The 25,190-nt window shown below is 43.5% G+C and overlaps 1 protein-coding gene across 4 annotated transcripts in view; it reads right to left on the bottom strand.

Moving 5' to 3' along the window:
* The window catches only part of ADK (adenosine kinase), a 577,699-nt gene that overhangs the window by 549,801 nt on the left and 2,708 nt on the right, over window positions 1-25,190 (bottom strand). Inside the window, exon 1 of one of the 4 annotated variants that reach the window (XM_090058440.1) lies at window positions 17,778-17,918. The exons of 2 other annotated variants lie outside the window; for them this stretch is intronic. In XM_090058440.1, coding sequence (XP_089914566.1) covers window positions 17,778-17,881 — 104 coding nt within the window. In that variant the 5' untranslated portion in view covers window positions 17,882-17,918. Of the gene's footprint in view, window positions 1-17,777; window positions 17,919-25,190 lie in introns of those variants that run through there. One more of the 4 variants, XM_090058439.1, reaches the window with a different exon arrangement.

Here is a 25,190-nt window from a genome sequence, read left to right as displayed (position 1 = left end):
CAGCTAAACCAGTCAACAAAGCTGATAGCCAATAAAGTTAATTTTCCTTTTATCAGTGCTGATCGTGCAAAAACATTCTTTATCGTTGTCAGTTACAACTTTTACCACTTGTTTCACTCCTTTTCCCTAGTTTTGTCTTGCTCTGCTCAACCTACTATAGGCATTATCCAAAGTATTATTAATATAAAATTTGGAGCTAGTAAGTTGTCCAAACAGCTTCCTCAATGCTCCCTGAAAACACCCGTCAAGTACAATTTGCTTACCCACTCCTATTATGCATGTACCAAACTCAGAAATGAAGCAATGAGTGGAAGTTGAAGGGCTCTCCCACTGCCACTCTAGAGACCTCCATCATCAGTGAATTTGAAACCAGATCCCTTTCCAGGACTTCACTCGCTGCTGGTTTGGCACATACCAAGTGACAGTATGTAACCAGGACATGCTCGATAGCATAACAGACATTAGTTTTTGAGGAAATACTCACTACTGAAATCAAGATGCTTTTGGCTGTAACTGAAATGTACCACCATATTTTCCAGGCAGATGATAGGTATCAATTTCCTATATGCTTCCCGTCCTTCACGCTACTAAAAAAGACACTGCCTTAGATATTTCAATACTAAATTCATGAAAAATTCCAAATGTCATATTAAGTTTAAAAAGTGTTAATTTTAGTACAGATTTTGCTTCTATATAATCATTAAATTTGGATTCTGCTAATTGGAAATCAAAGAAAAAAAAGGAAACAAACCAACTTGACTGATTTTCTAGATACTTACTAATAGACGGTAAAAAGAAATGAAGCCTATGCATTTCCAAGGTGTCGGAGCCGAGAGCCCCGGTGTCACGGTGGGCCGAGTGTGGATCAAACAGGTGGGATTAGTGGCGAGGAGTCAGAGCGGTCGGGCAAGCATGCGGTTTCAAAACAGAATGCTTTTATTGTTTACTTACGCCACGAGATGGTAATGTAGCGTAGGTCAGGTCAACTTGGTTACAGAAATACGATAATACGATAACGGTGAACGAGAAACGATGCCGAGTCGGTAACAGGAACAAAGTCGATGAACAGGAACGAGTCGAATAACGAGTTGATCGGAAACACAGAACAAAAAAACGAGGCTGGAACGTGGTAAACAAGTAACGAGAAACGGATGAATAATCAAGACCGAGTGGCCAAAATGAGTCGAAGATAACCGGAACGTGAACGAGTAAACAATGATCAATAACGAATGGTCGAGATGAGAAGAACGCTTTCTAGGAAGGGGTACACTGGGATATGACAGTGGCGGGGAGACCAGTGGAGCTCTGGGTTCGCAAGAACCAGGGCCGTGTCGTTTCCCTGAGACAGTCTCCGCTGTAGCGGTCTCTGCTCAGATTGGCTCCTGTCTGGTTTGGTCTCCGGCGTGGGTGGAAACTCACTGGCCTTAAATATGTTTCAAGTGGCCAATCAAATAGTTCCCCTTTTGGAAAGTTCTAGTGCATTCTGGTGCATGTCTAGGCATGCGCATAGTGCCAATTCAGATTACCTCATTGAACTTTTATGATTGACAAGTGTGGGGTCAAGCATGGGGCATGTGTCGGGCATGCTCACTAGCCCTCTGGGGATTTTCCACTTACTTGTCCGTGCATGTTTGTGCTTAACACTGTGTTATCCAGCATCTCTTTTAAATTTGGTTCTGACACAAGGTTTCCATTTTCTTTCATAGCTTACACGTGCAATACAGGAACTTCAAGTATATTGTGGTATATGGCACGGTTCATAAATAAAATTATTCTTATAATAAGGAAAATAATAAAGGTTTGTTCTCAAATTAAAAACTGCTGAGTTACATTTTACAGTAAATTAAACTAAGCATGACAAAATATTTTGTGAATATGGAAAACAAAATACTTGGATCCTTTAAACAAACAGTACCAGAGTACATTGTAACACGAAGGGTTTCTACAAGTATCTCACCAACAAAAGGAAGATCAGGGAAAAGTGTGGGTCCTTGAATGAATGGGGGAGCAACCTAGTGACAGATGAGGAAAAGGCTGAACTACTCAATGACTATTCCACCTAAGTCTTCACAGGCCAGATCACCGTTTAGGGAGAAGGTGAGCAGCCCTCAGTGATGAAAAAAAACAGTTTAGGGATATTTAGAAAGCTGGATGTAACATACCCAAGGGTATTGCTGTGGGAATTGGCCAATGTGATCAGAGCCACTAGCCACTATATTTGAAAACCTGTGGTGACTGGGAAAAGTCCCAGATGATTGGGAAAGGGCAAAGACAGTTCCCATATTTTAAAAAGGGAACAAGGAGGATTCTGGGAACTATAGACCAGTCACCTTCACCTCAGTCCCTGGAAAAATCATGAAACAAGTCCTCAAATAATCCATTTCTAAGCACTTGGAGGAGGAAAAAGGTGAGCACTTGGAGGGAGAAGATAAGAGCACTGCCAGCAGATCAAGGGAAATGATTCTTCCCTTCTATTCAGCACAGATGAGGCTATATCTGCACTGCAATGTCCAGTTTTGGGACCCCCACTACAGAAAGGATGTGGACAAATTGGAGAGTCCAGTGGAGGGCAACCAAAATGGTTAGTGGGCTAGGGCACATGCCTTATGAGATGAGGCTGTGGGAACTGGCCTTATTTAGACTGGAAAAAAAGAAGACTGGCGGGATTGAATAGCAGCCTTCAACTACCTAAAGGATGGTTCCAAAGAGAATGGAGTTAGGCTGTTCCCAGTGGAGGCAGATGACAGAAAAAGGAAAAAATGGCCTCAAGTTACAGCAAAGAAAGTTTAGGTTAAATATTAAGAAAAACTTTTTCACGATGAGGATATAGTAAAGCACTGGAACACTAGGTTGTGGAATCTCCATCCTTGGACGTTTTAAAGACTCGGCTAGACAAAGCCTTGGCTGGGATGATCTAGTTGGGTATGGCCTTGATTTGAGCAGGGGTTGGACCAGATGACCTCCTGAGGTCTTTTCCAACCATAACTTTCTATGATTCTATGATTATCATTTAAAAAATAATCTTCCAGGTTAGATCTAAATATTTTGCATCTTCTGGAGCCACAAGTCAAAGAAGTCTTCTGCACATTTGTACATGACAGTGAAAAGACAGAAACTGCAGGTACACAGAGGGGTTTGATCATGATTTCACATTATTTTACATAATCGTACCTTCTGTGGATGCCAGTGAAATGCATCTGAATCCCTCATATGCCATCCAGTGTCACTTGCATAGAGATGTAAATTTTCTGGAAATTTTAAAGCCATGGAAAAAAAACATTTTTCCCCAGGTTCTTTTCCAGAAAAAAAGTGGAAATTTTAGGAAAACTGAAATATATGCAATACTTATTTTCTTAGCATCCTTTTACAGTTCTAAATGTACTTTGCTACTTTAAATGCATAAAATGCATTATGTATAGCTTGGCTTGCTCATAAAATGATCATGTTTGGTATATTTATTAAATTTAAAAGTATAGTTTATTCAGACAATAATTACAAATTTACTAATTGAATTTACTTTACAATGTTTTTAATTTTTGTTACAAACGGAGCTACAAGCTGCTGAACTCTAAGGAACCTAGCATCTCTTAGTTATTGCCAGTTTGTGAGAAGCAGGCAAAAATTAAAGTTGAAAATAGAAGAAACCATCAACATTATAGTAAAACAAAGAATGCTATCATGTATTCTGGACTTAGTCTCCTGCACGTGTCAAGGAGATAGAGAAAGCACTCATTCTTATAAAAAGAGGTAAGAAAAAAAGGAAAAAAAACAAGGCTCATTCAATACAAATTTTGCTACATGAAAAAGTCTAATCCATCTTATTTTCTGAGCTATCACTATCAGCTGTTTCTGCTTCTTCCAAACCTTCATTTGTATCATCTTGACAGACTTCTGAAAACTGAAGGTTTGCCCGGATTGAGACAAGCTTATCTACTCTTTCACATATTGGTTAATTTCTTGATTTGGTGCGAGTGTTTGCAAATCTAGACCAGTTTCTTTCACATGCTGCAGAAGATGGAGGAATCTGAAGCAGGAGAGAACCAAGAAGAGTCAGAGGCCATGTCATGCAAAGGCCTGGCCACCTTGTTGCAGGAGGGATATGCTTAGCAGAGTCCCAGACTGCATTTCTGGACCAAATACCTGAAGATGTTCTGTATTCTGAAACCTTTGAAAGTACCTTTCCAACATGAAGTCCTACATGTGCTGCTTGTTTTGAAATCCAGTCAAATGCATCAGTAACATTTCTGCCTTTGAATCTTGGATCCAGGGGATTTGCAGCAGCCTGAATTGACTGGCACCAAAATTCTTCCCATCTGTTAATAAAGTCTTTCACTTTTCTTTCTTCTGTACTTGTAAGCAGAGATGCACTTAGATTCTCAAAAACAGTTGATTTTATCTGGGCTATTTGGTAAGGAATGTCTGACAAAAGTGCACTGTCTGACTGAGATGCAGCGACTGCTGAAGAAATTGGCTTTAGAATCTTCAGGGAGTTCTGCAGCTGAATCCAGAAGACATCTTCATCAAATACAGTGTTCCTTACACTTCTTGGTACTTTAAGATCCTCAGTTATTACTGTTTCTTGAAGAACTTCTTTGTTTTTTAGTAAACTTTCAAATGAGATCACCACTTCACCCCATCTAGTTTTACTACAGAGTTTGAGTGTCACTATTTTATTCTTTGCATTATTTTCTTTCTGCTGCTTCTTAAAGACTGTAGCTTTTACATGTTTTATAGGGCTATGCAAAGCTTTGGTAGCTGATTCAATTTGGAGGAGATTCAGACCGATTTGGCAGCCAAAGCTCCAAATCCAAATAGAATCGAGAGACCCATTAAAAGCTCCAAATCAAATTGAAGCCTCCAAATCAATTCAGAAAAGATTTGGAGATTCGGGAGGCAGACATGCAGGAAACAGAAACTGAGAAAAGGGAGAGGGAGGAGGGGGTGGAAAGACTGCTCTGATATTGACATCTGTAGCTGGCCAGTGATTGATCTTTCTCTGAGTTCCCTTCCAATCAGTGCTCTGGAGGAATGATTTCATAGATTTCATAGACATTAGGGCTGGAAGGGACCTCGGAAGATCATTGAGTCCAGCCCCCCGCCCAAAGGGCAGGAAGTCAACTGGGGTCACAGGATCCCAGCAAGATAAGCATCCAATTTACTCTTGAAGGTGTTCAGTGTAGGTGCCTGAACCACCTTCGATGGTAGACTGTTCCAGACCTTGGGGGCTCGGACAGTAAAGAAATTCTTCCTTAAGTCCAGCCTGAAACGGTCTTGCAGGAGTTTGTGACCGTTCGACCTCGTCATCCCTTGGGGCGCTCTGGTGAACAAACGTTCCCCCAGATCCTGGTGGTCACCCCTGATAAACTTATAGGTGGCCATCAGATCACCCCTGAGCCTGCGCTTTTCCAGGCTAAAGAGTCCCATGGCTCTCAGCCTGTCGTCGTAAGATCTGTTTTCCTGACCTCTGATCATGCGCGTGGCTCTCCTCTAGACTCTCTCAAGCTTCTCCACATCCTTTTTGAATTGTGGAGCCCAAAACTGGACGCAGTACTCCAGCTGCGGCCTCACCAAGGCCGAGTACAAGGGGAGAATGGTGTCCCAGGATTTGCTCGAGAAGCATCTATGGATGCAAGCCAGCGTTTTGGTTGCTTTACTAGCTGCAGCATCGCATTGCAGGCTCATGTTCATCTTGTGGTCAATGATGACCCCAAGTCTCTTTCTTCCATAGTGCTAGCCAGCATAGCACTGCTGAGCCTATAAGGATGTAGAAACAACATATAAGGCTGTGTGTGAAATCATCTGTCTCTCCCTGTTGCAGCAGCAGCAGCATCTGAAGGGCTCTGGCTTGGTAGTAGTGGGTCTCTTGCCACCAAGTTCTATCCAATCCTTTCCTAGTTACCCTTGCCTACCTATTGTTATCCATTCCTTTCAGCTTATTCTTCCCCAAAAATCCTCTTATTTGTTCTTGTTACCCTGTCTTCCCCACCACACACACACACAAAAAAAGAAATCTATGTTTTCCCTGACAGTGTGTCATCCCTCTGCAGGAAAACACAATATATATTACATACAGACACACATACACATTTTGCAGCACACTAAACACCATGAAGCATGCTGGAAAGGCAGGTGGGCAGGTCTTCTGGCAGGGGAAGGAGAGGAGGCAGAGGGAGAGCTGCAAGTTTCCCACTCCCACCGCAAACACAGACACACCCTCTTTCCTTGCAGTGAAGAATCTTCTGCTACTAGTGAAAGCAAGGAGGTGGAAGCTGTGTCTGCATCTGCAGCACCACCAGTAACACCAGTAACCACAACCAGCAGCAGCGTGACATTCTCCACTCCAATTTAAGTTGTCAGAGTGAGCCTCCCAGTGCCAGAGGCAGAGCTGGATCTGGAAGCAGGGGAGCTGAGTGCCATAGCCAAGGAAATTCTGGGAAAGCAGGGGGAAATCTGAGTTTTTGCTCCACACCCCTCAACGTTCCCCTGGAGGCAGGTTTCCTTCGCTGGAAGGCACCTCGGAGGAGGTTGTGGGGGCAGGTGCCTCAGCTTCCCCGGTTGTTGTGCCTCTACCTGATGAGGAGGGGGATAGGGTAAGATCGCCACCCGCAACCCAGAAGCAGGTAGGTAGTGTATTATGGGATCACTTTGAGGTAGCAGATGATCCCAGGTATGCTACCTGCCCGCATTCCCAAAAGCAGATCAGCTGGGGCAAGGACGAGAAACTTCACCACCACAGTAATGCTCAGGGGGCAGCACCCCTTTGCTCTTGTTCCTCCTCAGCCTGGCACCAGCAGAAGCATGTCCAAAAAGAAGTCCCCATCTTGCTTCAAAGTCCCCATCCCCACAAAGCAGAGGCAGACCACCCTGGACCAGTGGGGGAAAGGTGGGGACAAAGCAGGGTGCGATCCCAAGGCGAGCAAGGTTACCCAGAGCATTGAGGAGATGCTTGCTTTGGATGGCCAGCCCTTCTCCTTTGTTGAGCATCCAGGGTTCAGGTGGTTCATGGCACTTGTGACCCCATCTTACCAAATGCCTGCATGCACCACCAGAATGGTGGTGTCCTCCCTGTATGAGGCATGCTAGGAGTACTTGAGGGAGGAGCTGTGGAAGGCAGGGCCACAGGTAGCTTTACAGACATCTGGAGCAGCTGGGGTGGAGATCATGCCTACCACTCCTTCACAGGGCACTGGTATCATCAGTCAGGACATAAGTGGGCTCTCCTTCAAGCAGAAGCGATGGATGAGTCCCACACAGCAAGGGAGATCACGATGGTCATGAACCACATGGTGCAGGGGTGGCTTGTTGGGCAGGCTGAGCTCACCCACAGATTCATGGTCACCAACAACAGGGCCAATATGGTCAAGGTGGTGAATGATGCCACTTGTTGGCATCCACTGTGTGGCACACAAGTTCCACCTCATAGTCAGGGGTGCCTTGGAGGGGGACAGGGCTCCTGGTGATGGTGCCATCACTACCATGACCAGCAAGCTCATTTTGAAATGCAGGAAGGTGGTGGGCTACTTCCACCAGAGCATCAAGGGGGACAAGATGCTACAGGAGAAACAGGCAGAGCTGCGCATCCCACACCACAAAATCATGAGGGATGTGAAGACTCAGTGGAACTCCACATACCTGATGCTTGACAGGCTGGTCAAGGAACAGAAGGCCATCCATGAGATGGCCTTGGTTAGGGAGACTGGGATTAGTGGCCCCCTTAACAAAGCTGAGTGGGATACCATCTCCCAGATCTTAGCAGTTCTCAAGCCATTCCTTGAGGCCACTGAGAGCCTCAGCACTGGCGGTGCCCTCCTTAGCCAGGTGATCCCCATAGTGAAGGAGCTTGAGAATGAAATGGAGAAGTTCTAGGGGATCAATGTTCCTGGCTGGGGCAAGCTGCTTTCCCCAGGGGTGCAGGCACTCGTGAAACAGCTAAAGGAGGGCATCAAAAAAACTGCAGCTACAGTCCAGTACAGTCCACGTGCTGGTAAGCATGTGCAACCCAAGGGTGAAGGGGAGCATCTGCAACAGCAAAGCCCTCAATCACTGGACAGAGGTGCTGGTGAACAGTCAGGGAGGCAGAAGGGCAGAGGTGGGGGGACGTGGAAGAGGAGGATCCACTGTCCCATGCCAGCACTCCAAGCACCATCCAATCTCCTCCACCACAGCCACTGCCAATGTGGGCCAAGGGCATGGCTTCAATTTTGGGGTCCAGAAGCACCAGAGCCCACCATCCAGCAAGTAACACAGGGGCCTTGGTGACTACCTTACTTGCTGTGGATGTGGAACCGCTGGTTTGGTGGAGCAGCTGATGTTCCTCAAGGTGAATCTTCCGCTGCTGGGGTTCCCCAAGCTCCACATGCAGATAGAGAAAGTGCCACCCTCCTCACTCCGCACCCATTTACTTTTTTTAGTCGCTTTCACAACCTTTTAATGCCCCACTCTCAGAGCTGGAGGTGGCAGTTTAGTTTTTCACCAGCCAGCAGGGTTAGAACATCTCCCCGCTGAGCTCCTGTGCCAAGACAAACTTGGAGATATGGGCTGGGGCTATGGGGAAGTAATAGGTCCCCAGGTCCTTGGCATGACCTAAAACTGCACCCTGCCAGGGTCAGGAGACCTGATGGGACTGCTGGGGGCGCAGCAACCCCAGGAAATGCCAGGACCATGAATATCCCTGGTGAAAGGCAGGTAGAAGGCACCTGATAACCTCCTACCACTGCACATACATGTGCACAGTCCTGACTGGGGAAAATCCAGACCTGTAATATCTTTGAGAGGCCTGAAACTTATTAGTTGCAGTGAAGGTGATCATGCCTCACATGATAAAGAATGGGCAGAGAATGAACACCAGCAGGAAGAAATGCCGGGTTCTTGTCATTGGAGACTCCATCCTATGAGGACTAGAAGGTCCCATCTGTCGGCCTGACCCCATGACGTGAGAGGTCTGCTTCATGCCTGGGGTTCAGGTTAGAGACATCACAGAGAGGATCCCAGCCTACATCCGATCTGCAGACCAGTACCCCATGGTTGTCATCCACGTGGAGATGAATGACACAGCCAGGGGCAACCCTGACCCCATTATGAAGGATTTCAAGGCTCTGGGGGACAAGCTTAAGGAGACGGGGGCGCAGGTGGCATTCTCCTCTCTTCTTCCGGTGAGTAGGCAGGGACGGCGACACAAGACCTGCATTGGTGAGGTCAACCAGTGCTTATGTAGTTGGTGCCACCAGGCAGGCCTTGGGTTCCTGGATAATGACCTATGCTTTTGGGCGGAGGACTTGCTGGAGTGGGGTGGGATGGACTTCACTTCTCTCCTAAAGGCAAACGTGTCTTCTCTTCCAGGTTGGCTGATCTCGTACAGCAAGCTTTAAACTAGCATCACCAGGGGAGGGGGCCGCAGGAAGACGAGGAGACAACAACTGAGCAGGACAGGTGACAAATGCAAGGAGTGCCCAGGTAAGAAACAGGGATCCAAACAGTCTCCCAAATCAGGGGGTGGCACACGCAGCTAGGCAAGGCCTTAAATGCCTATATACCAATGCTTGTAGAATGGGGAATAAACAGGAGGAACTCACCCTCAGAATAGCCAGTTCAGACGCAGACATAATTGGGCTTACAGAAACTTGGTGGGATTCATCCCAGGACTGGGCAGTTAGCATTAGGGGCTACAGGCTTTACAGGTGGGAAAGAGAAGGAAGGAAAGGTGGGGGTGTGGCGCTGTACGTCAAGGATCCCTCCTCTGCTCACGCCTGTAGGGGGGCTGTCAGGAAAGCTAAGGCGGACATAGAGCTAGGACCTGCATCCAAAATCAAACATAATAAAAAGTCCTTTTCCAAATATATAGGGAGGATGAAGAAAGCACCGGGAAATGTGAGGCCCCTGCAAGATCCTCTGGGCAATCTGGTGGTTGCGCCAGAGGAGAAAGCAGACCTCTTTAACCAATTCTTCACCTCCATTTTCTTGGGCAGGGACCGGGACTTCCCCACCGTGATGCAAGACAGACTCAAGGGGGAACGCCTATGGAACTCAGGTTGGGGAGGACCACGTTAGAGAGCTTCTGGAAAGGCTGGACATGTTCAAATCAGCGGGTCTAGATGCTCTCCACCCCAGGCTGTTGAGGGAGCTTGCAGGGGTTACAGGGCCCTTGGCACAGCTTTATGAGCGCTTGTGGTACTCAGGCCAGGTGCCAGACAATTGGAAGACAGCGAACATGGTCACCATCTTTAAAAAAGGGAGGACCCGGGCAACTATAAGCCCATCGGTCTTACCTCAATCCTAGCGAAACTCTTTGAGAAGATCACCATGGAACACACCTGCAATGGGCCGGCTTCAGGGATGACGCTCAAGGGCAACCAGCAGTTTCATTAGGGGCAGGTCATGTCAGACCAACCTGATTGCCTTTTATGATCAGGTCACAAAAGCCTTGGATGCAGGTGTTGCTGTGGACGTAGTCTTTCTGGACTTCAGCAAGGCCTCTAACACCGTCTCCCACCCCGTCCTCATTAAAAAATTGGGTGACTGTGGCATTGATGCCTACACAGTCAGATGGATTGCAGATTGGCTGAAGGGTCATACTCAGAGGGTGGTGGTGAACAGGTCATATTCGACTTAGGGGGAAGTGGGCAGCAGAGTTCCCCCAGGACTCGGTCCTTGGGTCCGCGCTGTTCAATTTCTTTATCAGTGATTTGGACGACGGGGTGAAAAGCAACCTGTTTAAATTTGCTGATGATACCAAAATTTGGGGTGAGGTGAGCACAATAGTAGGGAGGGAAAGACTGCAGCAAGACCTGGATAGGTTACAGGGGTGGGCTAACAAAAACATGATGCGCTTCAATAGTGACAGGTGCAGGGTATTGCACTTGGGCAGTAGTAAGGGCAGTAGTAACTGGCAGCACACTTATAAGATGGGAAACTCCCTTCTTGAGAGCATGGAGGCAGAAAGGGATTTTGGAGTCATTACTGACTCCAAAATGAACATGGGCCAACAATGCGAGGTCACGGTTGGCAGGGCTAACCGGACCTTGTCATGCATCCACAGGTGCATCTCAAGTAAGGCCAAGGAGGTGATCTTCCCCCTCTATGCAACACTGGTCAGGCCACAGCTAGAGTACTGTGTCCAGTTCTGTGCACCCCACTTCAGCAGGGATGTGGACAACATTGAGAGAGTCCAGAGGAGGGCCACCCGCATGATCTGGGGACAACAGGGCAGACCCTACAATGAGAGACTGCAGGACCTGAACCTGTTCAGCCTTCACAAGCAAAGACTGCAGGGGGACCTGGTGACCAGCTATAAACTCACTAGGGGTGACCAGAAGGGTTTGGGAGAGCTCTTGTTTCCCCTAGCGCCCCCTGGTATAACAAGGAATAACAGCCACAACTTGTTGGAGAATTTAGATTAGACATCTGTAAGAACTACTTCACAGTCAGGGCGGCTAGGATCTGGAACTAACTTCCAAGGGAGTGGTGCTGGCTCCTACCCTGGGGCTGTTTAAGAGGAGGCTTGATGCCTACCTGGCTGGAATCATTTAAGCCCAGTTTTTTCTCCTGCCCAGACAGGGGGTCAGACTTGAAGATCTACAAGGTCCCTTCCGACCCTACTTCTATGATTCTATGACGGTCTGAGGGTGAGAATTAGCAGGCAGTTCAGATCTGACCTGATGTACCCTCCACTGGTCCATCCTGGGGTCAGGACGCAAAGGTGGGGATCGAAGGGCCAGGGGCCCACTGCAAGGAATGCCCAGAGCAAGAAGGTCAGGATTCCGATTGGCCTGAAGGTGGGGCCAGGGCCAAAGGTCCCAGAGAGGGTACACCACAGTGATAGGGAGTGAAGGATGCCATCTGCGAGGCAAGAGCCAGAGTGCAGGGGAGGTAAAGAGCTGTGGAATGAATGCCACCCCTAGACATCAGGGTCCTAAATGGGAAGCCTCCCGCCTGGGTAACATCTGAACCAGTTTTTCATGAAGGCATGGCAAGTGAAAGAGGGGCAAGCAGTTGGCCCAGAAACAGGTGGGCGGATCAAGATCTAACTGGCACCGGGAGGCCCTCTGTTACAGGCTACAATCCCTGTTGCATTCATCCCGCTCAACAGAAGGCAGACAAGGTTCTTTGGGTCAATCTGATATCTTATATTAGACTAACTGAACAGTTGGAGAAATATATCTTGGCAAGCTTTGGGGTTTAAAAACCCTTTGTCAGGCTGAGGAAGCATCTGCAGATGGTGTGTGCACTTGTCCTGGATGGAAGGAATACTAAAGAAGCCAGAGGCTATGCAGGCAAGAAAGCCAGTCAGTGAAATGGAAATGGAGGCATCAGGGGGGTGAAAGAGAGGCTGGGGGGGGTAGGGAGGAAGGGCAATATAGCAGGTAAAAGTGGAGAGGTACCTGGGGAGTCAGATGTCAGGCAGGTTACAGTGCATCATAAATCCAATGTCTGCACTGAGTCCATGAGTTTTGTATGGAGGAGGTTGACGAATGAAGTTCATAGGCTCATTTGTGAAAAGTGTTTTTTAAATTCAGGTGTCAGCAGTGCTTCTCTCAGGGTGTGCACCACCAATCTCACAAGGTGCACATGCACATGTGTGTACCCCCTACGCTTTGCCAGTGCTGTACTCCTTATCCTCAGTGTACAAGAATTGTAATGATCTGATACTGTAGATAATCCTACATAAAAGTCTTCCTATTATAGTTATTAGAAAACATTTTGGGGAGTAAAGGGTAGGAATATATAAACACTTTGTCTTAAACATTTTATTCATCATTCTAAAAGAAAAATATTTCATATGACTTTTCTTAATTTTTCAAAAAAATTCAATTTTTCCAATTTTTTTTGAAGCAAACAAAAAAAAAAATCCTCAGAAAAAATGGAGGAAAAACTGGGTTTTTTTCCAAATTATTCTGGGGGTTTTTCCAGGCCTTCACAACTCTATACTTGTGATATAAACCATCATCATTGTCCATACAACGCTTTTTGCTCATTGTTGTTTATCATCTAAGTTCCTTTCTCCCCACCCCAACTCCCGAAGTAGTCTAACCCAGAGATTCTTTCCATCAACCATTCTCTACCTGCCCATTGGCACATATACAACAGCACTTAAAAACTAGTGGATGTAGCAGCAACTAGCAAGAACATATTAGAAGTAGCAAATGAAATATTTGGACCATAGTCTCTTATTACTGATTTCAATGGCTTGATCCATGTAGACTCCCTTGTAATAAGGCATAATTTTGCAACATCTCCCAAGATTATGTCTTTCTCATTTGCTCAGTTTCCATACAGCTCTAGTAAGAAACTTTCAAAAGGAATGGAGAGAGAGAGAAGCAAATGACATATTTGGAAACTGTTGCTCCTTAGTATTGCTAACATCAATATCTGATATTTAACACAAGTAAGGCAAATGCAACTTATCTGCATTAAAATGTTTGGGAAGGATTAGCAGATGTCCTACAAAGTCAGTGTTCCCAAAGAGAGAAAAGATATACTTAGAAAATTGGTGGCAACTCTTGGGATTTGCTTTTAAAAGTAATAATAAACGTCTCCTTCCTCTAAACCAGAAAGTTTGAAAAACTGCTTTCAATATTAAATGGAAGTGAAAGTTTTATGAGCTAACATCTAAGAACAAACTTGGAATAAATCAAAAGTTAAAAATAAAGATGAGTGGAAGATAGTGAAATTCATATTATTCAGAGTTCTGAGGGAAAAAAAGAGGAAATAAATTCTTATGTAGAGCTGAAGAAACACAAAAGCTTAGCATGGACTAAAACATAAAGGAACCGTTAGAGACTGAAAACAAGAAAAAAAGAACACAAGACTCCTGTGGACATTGCCTTGGCTTAAGGGAACACTGTTGATAGAAGATAATTATTGGTCTTTATGTATATTGTAGGGTATTGGATGCATCTTTAAATGGTAAATTTGTTATTTGATATGTTGGATTTGTTAATAAATTAAGTTTAAAAAGAAAGAAAAGAAAAATAGGAACAGCATCAAGTATTAAACTCTTTCCAGTATTATTATCTCCACTTAAAAGAAATAAATGGATGCAGCTGAAATAGAATATATTTGCCAATTCATTTTTTAACTTTTAAGCATCACAGGCAGCACAACTGAAAACTTAACTGTTAAATACGGCAATCCAGTAAGTCAGATGTAGCATGGAAGAGCTGAAAATTGTACAAAACCAACAACTAAATTTCCTGATTTCTGGGGTTCAGATTTCACCATTAATGTTCTGGGTATCATGCAATACTTCAGAAATAAGTTTCTTAAGATATTAAAGTTGGATGTAGTCCACAAACATGCTCATACAGCTCATTGGAAATTTCATATTTAAACACAGGGTAGACAAATTCTTGTTTAAATTATGGTAGAAATATTGTTTTCCAATATGTTCTTCCTTATAGGTTTATCTGACTAAATCCACACATAAATTAGGTGCGTCTCTGGCTATTATATGAATATTGTAATTAAAAAAAGAGAGACAAACAGAAGTCCATGTAACAAGTTATCTTTTTACATCAGAAGAAAGAAAAAAGATCTAGAAAAGATCTAGATCCATCAGCTTACTTTACAGGTTGTATGAACTAACACTGCACATTAAATGCAGCCCAAATCGACTGTCAGATTGTCCATAGTAAAGGGCAAGACATTTTACTTGTTTTGACATTTGCTGCTGAATAAACTGAAAAATAACTACTAGGTCAAACTTTTCAGTAATATAAACCATTAAATATAAACTTTGATCTGCCAACTGCACTGTTTTGTTCAGAGACATTAACTGTTTGCAGAGAAGTAATGATCTTTGCAAAACTTTTGCACATAATCCTGGTTATCACAAGTAATTGAAGTAATGAGGCGCAACCAGCACACAGAACAGTCTCTTTCATCAGGAATAGCTTACCACTTGAAAATCATTTTTAATCAAATGTCAAGTAACCTAACCTTAACCGACTAGATTTCACAAAATATTATGCAAAAGTTATTAATTAATTTTAAGCATATATTTTTTCTAAATCAGATTATTAGAAAGCAGAAACAACTCAGTCCAGCCAGTTCCAACTATGAAAGTAATCGTGTTTAATTACTAAAATCAAAATGTCAACCAAGTATGTGGTCTCCAACACTTGTACACACATTAGCATGCTATCACCATAGAAAAGTGTCATCCAAATGGCAATGGAAGCTCAATGTCTAGAAACATGCAAGTGAAAGAACATTCCAGTCTTGATACAGTGAAAATTCTTGCTTAAAGAAATATTTAAAAAAAAAAATACATTGGATTTTTTTTTTTTTTTGCAGGAGTTATACCAAAAGGAGACACAAAATAAGTTATTTCAATTCTCTGTCAGCAAGACATCTCTGTCCAAAACAGTGGTTCTCAACCTTTTTTAGAACCTTCTGGAAAATGCCACCAGCTCTTAGCTTTCATTCTTTTCAACTACAGAAATATAATAGAGCGATTCTTCTGTTGCACAGAACTCAAAAAGATCACGTCAGAATGCTTTTGACATGGATTCTCTGGGTTTATCTTGTGAACGTGTAGCACTGTAGGGTGCTATGTATTAGGTGTTAGCACCCCATGTCTCCCTTTAAAGGACCTTGAGGCACCATGATTGACGGAGAATCACTGGTCCTATATGGTCATAATAAGCTGATAAAATGTGTGTTTATAAGTATAAAGTACTGCCTGTTATAAAGCACATATGCGACAGTAATTTTCCTATGTAGATGGGATCCCCCTTAAAAAAAATAAAATACTGGGTCATTGTATGTGCATAACGCTTATGGGGATTGGGGGACAAGGGGGACTTACTGAAATGGCTTGGCTTTCCAATATATATCAGATCAAACCAATGCAAGCATGTAATATTTATTATATTTTATTAAGAGCATATGACATGAGCGGACCTGTGGTATAACACATCTAACAGTGGTGTGCGTCTTGGACTTGCCCTCAAAAGCAAATCCAAAATAAGCTGCATTCAAATAATATTGTCACTGTAGTTAAGGTAACTACGCACACATATATGGAGTTGGGTTATTGTAGCTTCAGTGTTTTCTTTTTGATTTTTTAAACAATTATCTGTTTGTTACAGAAGCCTCTTAGAACCATGCCGACGACAACATTGCTAGAAGATTTGATCAATTCTATTTTGCTCCCAGCATATTTCCTATGCAATACAATCGTTTATAAAAGATGGCCATTAATCATTTTAACTTATCTGAGACCAAAAGCATTTCAGAGCTGATACTTGGTGAGTCTAGAGGTGAAAGACTATTTCTCTTGTATCTTTATTCAGCAAAGCACAAATATCCATGGAACTGTTCATATACTCCCCTAAATGGAGATTCTGAAAAGGTAGCATTTAGCTAAGAAGCTGCATATTTCCAAATAGGCTTAGAGGAGTTCCCTTAATACACATTTAATAATCCTCTTTTGGACTCACTGACACTTTCTGTTTCAAATAACAAGCCCCTTAAGCAAAAGCTTCTAGGAATAGAGTCTGTCATACAGTAAACTGTTCCACTACCAGTGAGATTTCAAGCCAGTTGCATTGGCTTAGCATAACCTGACAGTTGAACAGCATCATGCTTTGAGCCACTGGTCTGTATTTCTTAACAGGAGACAGTGACATCTGATACAGAACATATTGGGGGTGGGGGAAAAAAGATCCAGGAAGCACCCTTGAACGATAATTAAACTCAGAGCCTGTAACTTTAGACAGATCTCCTGGAACGATGGGGCTGATCAGAAATGCCTATATGATAAAGGTCACCAGTTCACTTTGCACGTTGGAGTGCAAGCCAATTTAAAGTGTCTTGAACACACACACAGCTCTAGAGGGCTAATTCTCCCTATTGCATGCTATGCTATAGATTTTTTTAATTTAAGCTTCTTGATCATTACTCATCTGGGGAACTGGCATCATAAAGCTTCCAGACCTCCAGGGGTGCCGAGTCTTGTATTGACCATCATCTTCCACCTTGGTAGCTGAAGAGCCATGTTGTAGCTGTGACAGTCCAAAAATTACAAGAGAGGCCTGGCTTTCTTAAGACAATGTATTTTATTGAATCAACTATGCAGTGGGGATGAAGTTAGACAAGCTTTCAAATACAAGACGTTCTTCCTCAGATGTGGGCACTGGGGCTGGCGTGCTTGGAAAGTGTGGCTAACTTTATCCCAAAGACAGGGCTGTCCCAGTAAAAGGCTCCCTCCACCTCCTCAGCATTTGGGACTGATCTATATTTAGTTGGGGGAAAAAAACCCCAAAAAACAACCAAACCGGAGGTCCTGGCACTGCACCACTCCACACAACTTGGGGCCAAAAGCAGCACTTTTCCACAGCAATCTTAGCCTTCTCGTGCCCCTGCGAGACGAGGCCGGGATCCGCCCTGCTGCTCTCTCGGAGCCTGCCCAGAGTCAAACGCGGAAAGGGGGAAACCTGCTCAACGGCCCCCGCCTCCTGCCGGGCAGCGCATCCTCCGGGGCAGACGCGGGCCCCACCCCGCGGGTCCCGCGCACCTGCCCCGCTCAGCTCCCCGCCTGCCCGGAGCCCCGGCATCTCCCGCCGCTCCTGGCTGGGGCAGCCCGGGCAGAGGTGCAGCCGCCGCCTCCCACACGAGGACACTGCCGCCTGGTGCCCCCCACCCACGCAGCGCTGCTGACGCGCGGGGCAGGGGACAGGGGCATCGACCTCCCCACCGCCCCGCCCGGGCAGCGCCTGCGGCTGCTGCGACCCCCGAGGCAGCGGCTCGTCCCTCGGGGCTGCGCTGTGCAGGCTTACCTGAGCGTCGGCATGCTGCCCGCCGCCAGCCTGTCCCCGCCCGTGCCCCGGCAGCCGCCGCCGCCCAGCCGTGCGCCCGGTGCCCGCGCCCCGCCGCGCTCCATCGCATCTGAGCCGCCCTGGGCAGCCAGGCAGCCCACTGCGCCCGGGCCCGCCCCCGCGCCGCGCGCACGCCGCGATTGGCAGGGAGCGCCCCGGTGGGCGGGGCCGTGCGAAAGGACGAGAAGAGAGAGCCGCGGGCTGGGAGGACTCGTGCGGCGCCTGCACGCGAGAGCCCGGGCTGCTCCTCTTGCCTCGCTGGTCGCCATCTTTGTTGCGGGCGAGGAGAATCTGCGGGGTCGCATGTGACATCCCGCAGGAGCGACACGCAGGACTGGCGGGTTTTTTTTGGGGGGGGGGGGGGGAGCGCTTGCCCACATCTAAGATGGCTGTAGTATAGGGACATAGCACCAGCCTTCGCCGTGTGACCGCCACACCGGTTTTCCTCGGCTCCGCGGGATGCCCCGCGGCCTGAGCCAGGCGCTATTCGCGGTCCTGACCCTACGTCCCGCCGCCCCTGGCCCAGCTGAGCTGCAGGGACCCGGCTCTGGGGGCTGCTGATTTCCTCCGCGGGGGTTGAGTATCCGCTGCGCGGGCAGGGTCTGCCCCGGATCCTGACAGCCGAAGACCTCCTCTTCTAGAGGACGCAGCAGGCAGCGAAGATGAGCGCGCGTTCCTGCAAGCCAGGAGCCGGCCCTTAAGAAACCGGGGCGGGCATTACAGGACTTGCAACATTGGGCAGGAGAAGAGAGCCGCCCTCAGCCTGGCCTTCTCTCGCCCCACTTCAGGAGGCGGCAGGGCTTTCAGGCACAAGCTGCTGCAGTGACTTGCCTGTTGCCTGCAAAATGCAACTACTGCCAATCCTATTTCCTCACCCTGACAGGCAGCACAACAGAAGTGGGTGCCTATCTGTAACCTTGTTTGCCTTCTACAAATGTCAAGGTTGATCCCAGTTTGAGCAATAAAATCAGACTTAGCTAGCAAAAATGTCTTGGGGTCCCCAGCTCAGATATGCAACGTAAATAGACACGAGGGCTGCTTCAGAGGCAAGAAATAGCAATAAGTTCAGCATTCCTCATTCTTCCCTCCTCCTGTTTTACAACTCACTTCCACCTAATTTTGCAGCCAGAGTAACTGCTACTCTCTGCAAATTGGGCATAGTATTAGCAACACAACACTGGCTTCTTAAATTGATGACACACAAAATGTTGCTTATGCCAAAAAATGAAGGAAGGAAAGAAGGAAAAAGCTATTTCTACCCAACCCCACATACCCAAATGCTGATGAAAAACTGCACAACTGGCTTTGCAATGTAGCAGTTCAATTTTGTGCCCCAGCTCTCTTTCCCAAGCATATAAAATGAGCTGAATTATAGAAAGGTTTACACCAACTTTTCAGGAATGTCAGTTTCTGGATACCCAAGTGGAGTATTTTTTTTTTTTTTTTACTGATTTTTTTTTTTTTTTTAAGGCCACACTGCACATATTCCATAGTTAACAGGGTAAGAGTGGGAAACTGCAATTTTTCCAGTAGATTCCTCCTTTTCTATTTGGGAGTTAAAGGATCAAATCCTTGAGCCTGCTAGAGCTGCTTTGTGCCACTGACTGCAAGGCAGCCAACAAAGCTAGTCACTGCAGGATTTCCCTTCTGAATATGGAATCCCAAAGTGGCACAGAGCCAGCAAAGCTGCTAAACACCACCTCCTCCAGTTCCCATCACAACTGAAACATTTTTGACCACATGTCAAGTTAAGAAAAATTTTATTAATAAGGTTTCTGTCTCCTCATTGTTTAGATGCAAATTTATACAGGTAGATTTGTTCCCATGTGCATTTCCTGAGATGAATATCTATGTACCTTCTGCAATATAAAATCTGCATTACTTGCAAAACACACAATATATATTACCAGTTCAACATTTTAATTTTACATGACTTTTTGAAGAAACAAATTTCTTGCCTTTGCCACACATTTAAATACACCTTTTTAAAGACAGTTCACTACCACTTTGTTGGCTGCATTATTAAGTCTATTAAAATTCAAAGAGATTGTTTTATTTACTCTCCATTAAGAGAAAGAAATAAGAGAACCTTTAGAATTAAAGTGTACCTTATTTCTTTAATTATCTGATAGGAAACTCAAGTGTACAAGAGAAAGAGTTTATTTAACCAAGTGTCAAAAGAGAAAGAGTGAGCATGAAAAGAAAAGAATATAAAAGGATGCCCTTTACATAATTCTGAAATAAACTCAATAAAGGTGAAGATATCATTCACTTATTTTCTTTTAGAAATAAACAAAGTTCAACCCTCTTTATTCTATTTTTATTACGCTTATCCCTCATTTCCCAACCTCCCTTCAGGACTTCATTGTACCTCATTACCCTATGATACCACATGAGTCCCAGATAAGTACAAGAGAAAAAAAAGAAGATAAGACCTTAGATTTTTTTCATTAACCCATGATGGGCACATACTTCTCTTAAATAGACCTCATTCCCATGATAGAGCATCTAAAGCCCTCAGCTAAGTCCTGATGTTGTGAAGACCTGCATATATGTTTAATTTTCATAGAATCACACAAAAAGTCATATAGTCCAACTCCTATTCAAGACAGGATCACTCTTCATCTATAACATCATAGAAAGATGTTTAACCTGCAATTACAAGCTTCCAATTACACAGATACCACAACATCTCTAGGTAAAATAAATTCCAGAACTTAATCCCTCCCAGAGCTTGAAAGTTCCTCTTAATATCTAACCTAAATTTCCTGTACTGCAGTTTAAGATCATTCCTTCTTGCACTGTCTCCAATGAACATGACAATAATCAATCACCATCTTTGTAAAAACCTTTAAGTATTTTAAAATTGTTATCTGATGCCTCCTCTCAATCATCTCCCCTCAAAACAAAATAATCCCAGTGTTACCTCCCATCAAGCCATGTTTTCTAGACAACTAGTGAAAGCCTCTTTTGAAGTGTAATGCTCAACACGGGAGATGGTTTCTCAGGTGAGGCCTTGCTTGTGTTGTAAAGAATAAAGAATCCCTTCTTGCAACTTGTATAAGATAGACTTGTTCACATCCCAGCATGCTATTAGCTTTTTTTTTCTAGCAATATTACTGTTGACTCGTATTTGACTGGTGATCCATTATTACACCTCCAGATTCTCTTCGGCCTTACTGAAGCCTAGCCAGTAATTTCCTAATTTTTCCTACATTTGATTATAAATTTCTAAATAGAGTACTTTGTACTTGCATTGCTGAATTTAGTCCTTTTAATTTCAGGTTATTTTTCTAATTTATCCACATCATTTTGAATTCTAATCCTGTCACCAGCTGCTTGTTACCCCACACAGCTTGATCTGATCTACAGATGTAATAAGCATACCCTCAATCCATCCTCCAGGTCATTAATTAAAATATTGAACAGTTCTGGACCCATGACAAGTCCCTGGGGATGTCATGGGTCACTTGACATCTCCTTATTTAACCTTGAGCCACTGATGGCTGTGTCTGTATGTTCTGTGCAATACAGAGTCCCATTGATCTGAACACGGATACCCGAGTACATGAAGTTAAGCAACGGTACATGTTTTGCAGGATTAAGGACTTGGAAGATAATTTTCTTCAGAGGGTAAAACTTGCTGGCTATTTCCACACATACATCTATCGGTCCTTTAACAAATAGTTGGAGAGAAAGCTTCCCCCACAACTCCCAGTCATGTCTCTCCATACCACAATATAAATAATTTGAGAGTATTTGAATAATTTCTGAAGTCTTTTGAAGAGGTGGCATCTAACATCAATCTACTTCAATAGGATAGGGCAATAAGAGCCAAACTTTTTGGCATGCATGTCACAAATTAAACCACACACTCTCTCTCATTGCCACTCCAATTCCCTTCCCTTTCTGGATCTGCCACTCTGCTCTCTGCTCTGTGCTCCCTGCCCTGACTGCTGCTGCTTTCTCCTGCCTTACCCCATCTGCCACTGTGCTGCCTGCCTCCTCTCCAATCTGCCACCTGCGGCATGTGTACTAAAGCTTAGCCACTCCTGTGATAAGGTTTTTTTCCCCATGCTTTGGGGGGAGGGAGGGGAGAAACCAATTAGCAAATTTTTGCAGAAATACATTTACTGGACTGGATCTATGCTGCTTATCCTTAGACTTGCAAGTAATGACTAAGTGAAAAACACTAAAATATTTTGCTTACTAAATCATTCAAATGCAGTATCACCACCTTTACCACAAGCTGAGGCTTTCCTTCTTAGAATTCCATACATAACGTAAGCAAAAATAATGTAACAAAATAAGCCAAGATAACTTATAGCTCAAATGCAGGCTACTTCTTCAGTTTACTCTTCATCTCCACTATCTTTCATGTGAAATCAAACCTCTTTACAGTTATTTCCATGTTTGCTTTTAAGTCAAGTGATCCAACCTAGTTAGACCAGAAATACTACAGCTGTTTGCCTTCTCCCTGGATCAGCTGAAAAGGAAGAAATGCACAAAAGATCTGGGAATAATTCAAATCAATTTCAGGATTCATTATCAAATATGCCAATTTGCTAAGGGAAAAAAACTACCTTAAACCCACAGAGAATAAAACATGAGTAAATTTTTGAACATGACTAATCTTGTCCAATATAACTAGACAAGGCATGCTCACCAAGTTAAGTACACAGAGCAATATTTTCAAATCTTAGTTTAAATAGATTTAGAAGCAACTATCATGGTCTGTCTACATTCATTCTCCTTCATCCTCCCTCCCAGCACAAAAAAAAAAAAAAAAAAAAAAAATGTTCCTGCAGTCAATCCCTCCCTCAAAACACACTCCTTCACAGTCACCATGACATAACCATGATCCAATTTGATAATGAAGAATAATAAAAATTACATTAGATAATGTATGTTTTGCCAGCTCTAGCATGGTCAAAAATGTGTGGGACCAGATTAGTAATTTAAAAAATTAAATAACTATATAAGGTGAAACAGACCCTTCAACAAGTAGAATGATAGCATTTTTCAGATGGCCAGTCAAGTAACTGTGTCAACAGCAATGCAGGGGAGGTTTTTGATGCTAAACCCTTAGAGAAGAAATAAGCCTCAGAAAAATTAGTTGTTATTCTCTCCCTCAAATAGTTTAAAAATATTATTCTCTAAATCTCCAACTATATACAATATGCATCTCAGTTTTATTCTTCTCTTGGGGCTCAATACAGCAAGCTAATCCATGCACTGTTAGACTCTAGCACTGAACCATGAGTTCAGTTCCCTGTAGACCAGTGAGAATATTCCCATAAGCAAAGTTATGCATGTGTTGAAATATTTACAGGCTTGGAGAACCCAGAAGGGAAGAAGTGCACAAGAATAAGGTATAGAAGTCAAGGGGAAAAAAAAAAAAGATCAAGGTGAAATTAAAAAAAACCCAAAAGAAGACGACAAAACAGAAGTGAATTGCTAACTGCAGATGTGATTTATTGGAGTTTATTTAATACCCTTGGAATCTTCATTCATTTGAAATAAGTTGAAAAATTAAATTACATTTTAAAATGCATATAATACTAAGAATCCCCCACCACTCACCCTCTTAACACATTAATATTATTTCACAGTTACCAATACAACTGTGGATTTTCTTATCTGTACCAAATCAATCAAGGCCCAATTTCAACCATGAGGATGAACATTGATTCTTTCTACAAAAAAATTGAGGAAAGAATGTGTCAAATGTGTGCTTGATAACTGAATCTAAAGAGGAATAGTTGCTTAACTGGAGAAAACAATATTGCACTTCGTACTTTTAATGATAAGCATCTCCTGCCAAACGTAATGCTTACGCATTCTCCATGCAGACATATCAATTTGCTCAGAAAACAAATCATGAGCAGACATCATGATCATCCAATCTATTTAGGAGCTGTTGAGCAACCGGAGGGGCATAATAATGTAACAGAGATTATTATAAAACAGAAAAAAGTTGGAATTTATACATAAAATTTAAGCCAATATTATAACAAGGTTGCAGGAGGATTACATTTCCTGCCACTTCACCACCAGCAGAGCTCATTTATGCTGTAACAAGGTTACCTGGTACATTGTATCCATTGTGTGGATAAAATCTTACAAAATCATCTTTGGAGAGTTTATCAGTTGGTACAGGCATATAGGAAAAATTTCTTAAAAAAAAAAAAAAAGAGAACTTTATTAATGAAGCATGGGGTTACAAGCAGATAAATGTACCTGCTGCCATTTTTTTTATTTCTCTCTAAATATGTATGTAGTGCTTAAGCCGAATGAGATACGGTTTGGTTTGGGCTACGTAAGCTTGAGGATGGCTTTCCAGCCTTTCCTTGTTTTAACAGCTTATTTAAAAAGTGTTGACATTTACTGTAGCTTTTCTAACATAGGTTTATATTTTTACTTCTAATTTGTTTTTTTGTTGGGTTGTTGCGGGAGGGGGTGGGGGGGTTGGTTTTTTGCAGTACAGCTATATTTTTCCTCTTCTATTATCTGCCACTGTCCTTGCAACTATTATTAGACTTGCAAAAGTCACTCAGCTGCCAAGAAACAAGTTACTGATATATGCTGCCTTCTGTTTTTACACTAATGTCACAAATTGCTTCCATAGGAATAGCTAATTCAGCAGAGCCAAGACTATGTAAAGCCACTATTCTCATGATACCATTCAAACTCCTGTGCCTGATGCTAAATTTTTCAATCAATTAATAATTACCACTGGATCCTGCCATTTCAATTTCAAGTTATTTTAATTGATTTAATTGATGACAGTAGCATCTATCCAATATCTATTGCCAAATCTAATACAAAAGTCCTGAAAATACATCTAGGCAATTCATGCTTTTGTTTTGCATATGCTTTATGCTTTGAGCTACCTCTTATTTAAGTTAAATAACAACAAAAAAAGCCCAATTTCCAGTTTTAGTGTAGTGCCAATCATGAGACTCCTCAATGCAGTACTGCTCCTTTTTTTAGCAATTAATTATGAATTTTTAATGCTAGCAACACTCTAAAATATGTAAAGTGCTCTAAAACAAACTTTGCATGTGTTAATGAATTTAACTTACTCTAGAATCCTGGCTAAATGAGAAGAGATAAGAAGCCCATACTAGTTATTTCATCTGTTTTTACTTCATATTTTTAAACACCCAGAGAAAACAAATATTATTTAATGATCAAAATATCTAATACAAACAAATTAGAATAAGAATTCAAAGCTAGATTTGCTCTTAACACTACAAGCCAGATATGCAGGGCAGAATCACAGTCAGAAACTTAAATATCTTAAGTAAATCTCGGAAATCATCAGCCCCCACCTTGCCCTACAACTGTTAGCAGCCAACCATCCCCTGCTCC

This window comes from Crocodylus siamensis, chromosome 7 (assembly GCF_052110815.1).
Source record: "Crocodylus siamensis isolate JL-2025a chromosome 7, ASM5211081v1, whole genome shotgun sequence".
Taxonomy (NCBI): Eukaryota; Metazoa; Chordata; order Crocodylia; family Crocodylidae; genus Crocodylus; species Crocodylus siamensis.
This window is presented reverse-complemented; position numbering and strand designations above follow the sequence as displayed.